Below are 4875 nucleotides of genomic sequence, written 5' to 3' on the forward strand. Positions count from 1 at the left end.
TTTCGCAGCATGTGGGAGCGGTACTGCCGCGGAGTGAGTGCCATCGTGTGAGTATCCCTGGGAGCCAGGAGCCCCGTCATCCACGCACTGATGCTGAGCCTCACCAGTGAGTGGGCACACAGTCCCACCGCCCCACCCAAGGGTGCTGGGCAGGGCTGGGCTGAGGGAGCTGTGCTGCCTTCACTGCCAGAGGCCGTGATGGGAGTTGAGATGCTTCCCCCTGGGACTGGTGCCCCCCAGGCTTTGAGCCCAGGGCAGCCAGGTCCCCGCCAGCCGTTGCAGACCTTCCAGCATCACTTGGCCCAGCTCTGTTCCTCGGATCTTGCCCTTCCTGGCTCCCGTGCTTCCCCTGCGCTGCCTGTTCCTTGCAGGGGCTGAGCAAAGGCCATTGCTGTGGCTCAGCCTTTTCCAAGATCCTGGTTTTAAGCGCAGCCACCAGCAGCACGTTTCGAGGTCGTGGTGTTTATGTACTGCCATATCAATCTTGTGCTGAGAGAAGAAGTCTCCCTGCAGTGTCCACTGCTGACCGTCAGCAAGTCTCTTGAGTGTCCCCACGTGTCCCCTGCTTGCAAACATTGCAGTAAGTGCAGTCCCAGGGAGTCCAGGCTGGGGATGAGCCTGGCAAGATGCTCATGGGAAGCCGGCTACTTGATCCTAAGGACAAGAATTTACCCCAGAAGACCACGTCGGTGTTGCTTAAACCCAACTAGAAAATCACATTTGATTTTTCATTGATCTTCATCCATTGACAATGACCTGAGATTTTGGAGAGCTGGGTTTCTGTATTGCCCTTTCCATTTGTAGATCTGGCATGTGAGGAGGAGTGAGGAACCACTTGTCCTGTTTGTTGGGACAGCAGTGTCTGATCCTGTACTTGCTGATGGTCGCCATGTCAGGACATCTACTTGACGCTTTTTATTACAGCAAGCTTTGCTGAAAATGACAAAATCCCGTTTATTTCAGTCCTTTTACTGCCTCCTTTCATAAATTCATAATTTTTCCAAAGTGGCCCGTGTGGTTGAAAGGAAGCGGACGGACCTGTGGCCATCCAGGTCATGCTCCAGTCTGCCTTCCTCACCTCCAGGTGCGTTGTGTCCCTTTTCCTTTGCCTTCAGCCCTCCTGCCCCATCCAGCATGACAATGGCTCATGGCAGTGCCTGGCTCGTGTTTTTCGCTCTCTCTCTTGGTCAGCCGTACACATTTTCCTGTGTTCAGAGCTTCAGTAGCTAAAGGCACGAAAAGAGCCTTTATTTTTAATAAACCTCACAAGGCCTGATGAAGCTTGATGGTGTTTCTCACCATCCGTCTTTCCCAGCTTCTTTATCTTTAAATTAAAGGCTGCTTTGATCAGTTCCTCTCCCCAGTGTTGGCTTCACTTATGTCCTTTGCAGGACGGGTGTCTGCCCATAAGAGCCAAATCTGTCCCTAAATCTCCCATCAGCTCAGAGCAAGCATCGTGGACTGCTGGCTTCACCTGCCCTTTGCTCTGTGCCCTGTGCCCAAGATTGCTCCTGTAGAGAAGATTAGCAGGTCCTTCCCTCTGCCAGGATCTCATGTTCTCCTCCATCATCAGCTCTTCTTGTCTTCTCCCCTTGTTGCCCTCTATTCTGGGTGTCTCATAAGGAGCTGCCAAAAGGACATGAGCTGTACTTGGGCACTTGGGGACAATGTGTGTTTTGCAGCTTCTTCTACCCAGGCAGTGCCTGGGCTCCCCTTGCCCGCTGTGTCCCTGCAGTCAACAGGGTGGGACTCTGTGGGGATAGGAACAAGGATGTCCCCAATCCCCTGGGAGACATGAGAGGCTCTCAGCCCCACAGTCTTCCTTAAGAAGGGTCCTGGGGGAAGGATCCCATTATCCATCACCTCCACGCACTGGCCCAGGTGACAGTGGGAATGATGCAGCTGCCATGTGAGCAAGCTTTGTTTGTGGCACAAAACTCAGCAGAGCACCGGGGTGTGGGAATCTCAGTGCTTGTGCTCAGGTGTGTCCCTTCCCTTGCAGGTACATGGTGGATGCCGCCGACCAGGAGAAGATAGAGGCCTCCAAGAATGAACTGCACAACCTGCTCGACAAGCCGCAGCTCCAGGGCATCCCGGTGAGCTCTTGCCTGGATAGGATTCCCCAGCCACTCATCATCCCCAGGCCGGTGGCTGCCAGGGTTTGCAGCGAGGGGCTTGCACACTACAGAGCAGATTGAGGGGGTGGGTCCCCTTCCTTGGGAAGGTCCCCTTTCCCCCTGCCCTCCTGTGGGAGCTGGGGAAGTGATGCCTTCTAGCCCAGGGCTGGGCCAACCAGCAGGGAAGGGAGCTTTAGAAGAGACCAAAAAAACCCTCCAATATGTGAGATCTGTCCTGTCGCATGAATTTGCACCTTATTTATGGTGGGACATGAAGGTCTCATCTCGTAGTTGGGCTGTGACATTGGCAGGGGGTGGGGTGGTTTGAGCAGCAGGAGCGGCGGCAGCGTGGGGCACACTGCGCGTGCTGGGGCCAGATGCTTATGGAGCATCAAAATCTATGTCCTTTTGAAGGGGCTAATTGAAGATCTTGCCACAGATCCCAAATGTTCACTGCCCACTAAATTAAGCTCCCAACAACAATGCCCTTCTGAGTGCTCTTTTTTGAGAACAAATCTCCAAATTTAAATCGGGGGATGCTGCGTTACCCTGCTGCTGCAGAGGCCCTGGCTCACCCCGGGAAGGCGGCCGCAGCCTCAGTGCTGTTCTTGTCAGATGACAGTCGTGTGGTGCGCTCCAGAGGGATGAACGAGTCCTGCTGAGTGATTATTTTCCTTGCATAGTCTGAGGATGCCTTTGTGGATATGAAAAGCCTTGAAGTAAGGAGAGATCAGTGGATGATGCAAACAGCCGTTGCTTTTTTGGGCTGGCTGCCTGCAGAGAGCAGGTTCTGCACAGCATCTGCATCTCTTCCTCATCACAGAATCACAGAATCACAGAATGATAACATTCCCCTCATAACATCGACTTTAGCCATTTCACTTGACTTTTTGCTCAAAGACAGCAAGAGGCTTCTGGAAGAACATCCTAGATGGCACAACAGATGCTGGTGCCTTTCAGGGAGGGTGTGATGTGAGGCCAGCTTCTTGCTGGACTAGAGTATACAGGAGATGCTGTATACAAGCTAATTAAGGCTGTTAATTAAGGTGCTGTGCCTTCTGATTGCCAGCTGAAGGGGTTTTCTCCATCTGGGCACACCCTAGTGAAGGGACCAGGGCTGTCTTGCATCTCAAGCAGGGTGTGCTTCTGGATGGCAGAAGCAGGTTCCTGACAGTGTGGTGGGCAGGAGCTTCAAGTGTCCGCTCTCCCGCCCTGCAGGTCCTAGTCCTGGGGAACAAGCGAGACCTGCCCGGTGCCTTGGATGAGAAGGAGCTCATTGAGAAGATGTAAGTGTGCCAGTGACCCCACGTGGCCGCGGTGGGGCTGTGACACAGTGTGACCCCCTGTTACTGTCATGTCCCCACTGGCACAGTCACCCTGCCATGCTCTGCCAGTGCTCCTTGCCCCAGCATTGCCGTGCCTGGGGTGAGGGGGGCTGGCAGAGATGGGTGGCTGGGGACATCCCATGGCAGCAAGCAGCCCATGGAGGTGAAATCTCTGTGCTTGTGGGGATGGGGAGGAGCTGGGAGCTGTGGCCACCAGTGCCAGGGCTGGGTCCCATGTGCCACACGGTGGCGTTGGGGCCTGTCCGGGCGCAGTGCTGTGTTCTGGAGCTGGAGCTGGAGCTGAGCTCCCGCCTGGGTGCTGCTCCCACCACCCTCATGCTCTGTCCCGCTGCTGGTGTGGGTGCTGCACACCCAGCAGCCCTTGGTGCTTGGAGGTCGGATCCTCCTCTGGCGTGTGACGCCACCCATGTACCTCTCCCTTATTTCTCCACCCTTTGCCACGCTGGTCCGTGGCCTCCTCATCCAGCACTGCCTCCTGCCCACCTCCATGCTGCCAGCGGTGATTCTCTCCCCTGCAAATGGGGGACTGGGATGCTGCACTGACTCGCAGCACCTCTGCTCCCCCCGGCCACCCCTCGAGGTCTCCTCTGCTCCGGTGCTGTGGCCCTTGTGCTGCTTCCAAACCCTCCCTGCCCCATCTCGCCGCAGTGCTGTGCAACCGAGGTTTAGGGAGGAAGCTGTGTGATTTTGTGGCCAGGCTCTCCATGGGGTCGGGTCCATCCTGCCCCATCTGTAGCCCCCACAGACCGTGCATGGCCATCAGTCTTGGGCACAGTGTGCTGGTGTCCTCACCCAACCCACATGCAGGTCCCTGGGAGCCTGGGGAGATGTTGCCCCTGCAAAGTGTCCCCTGTCTTGGAGTCAGGGTCCAAAGGGACCTTCAAAAGGCTGCCTGGAGGCATCTCCCATCGCTGCCGAAATGTAGCCCTGGGGGTCTGCAGCCACAGCTCACTCTCCTGCAGGAACCTTTCTGCCATCCAGGACCGAGAGATTTGTTGCTACTCCATCTCCTGCAAAGAAAAGGACAACATTGGTGAGTACCGACTGCTCCAGTGCGGGGTCAGGGTGTGGCAGGGGGGGGACAGCCTGTGCCCATTGGGAGCAGCGTGCCCAGGAGGGGGTGACAGCCAGAGGGACAGGCTGTAAGTGTCCCCTTGCCTTCACAGACATCACCCTACAGTGGCTTATCCAGCACTCGAAGTCTAGGAGAAGCTGAGATCCCGCAGACTGCAGCTCAGATCGGGAAGATGCCATTGTACAAGCCCATGTCCCTTCTCTCCTGCTCTGTCCCTCCAGCTCTCTCTCTAGATGGGTATTTTTAGGGGACCCCAGACTCCGCTCGCACTGAGGTGGAGCCCTTGTTTTTATTGTAAAGAAAATGTCCAACTCTCCTCTCCTCTCCTCTCCTCTCC

At 55.8% G+C, this 4875-nt stretch overlaps 1 protein-coding gene across 1 annotated transcript in view; it reads left to right on the forward strand.

The window, feature by feature from the left end:
- The window catches only part of LOC104530327 (ADP-ribosylation factor-like protein 8A), a 5885-nt gene extending 1206 nt beyond the window's left edge, over positions 1–4679 (forward strand). Inside the window, exons 2-6 of the mRNA XM_010174881.1 lie at positions 1–47; positions 2003–2096; positions 3336–3403; positions 4426–4496; positions 4630–4679. Coding sequence (XP_010173183.1) covers positions 1–47; positions 2003–2096; positions 3336–3403; positions 4426–4496; positions 4630–4679 — 330 coding nt within the window. The remainder of the gene's footprint in view (positions 48–2002; positions 2097–3335; positions 3404–4425; positions 4497–4629) is intronic.
- Positions 4680–4875: the final 196 nt, after the last annotated feature.

Source organism: Antrostomus carolinensis, unplaced genomic scaffold (assembly GCF_000700745.2).
Source record: "Antrostomus carolinensis isolate BGI_N321 unplaced genomic scaffold, ASM70074v2 scaffold11429, whole genome shotgun sequence".
NCBI lineage: Eukaryota > Metazoa > Chordata > Aves > Caprimulgiformes > Caprimulgidae > Antrostomus > Antrostomus carolinensis.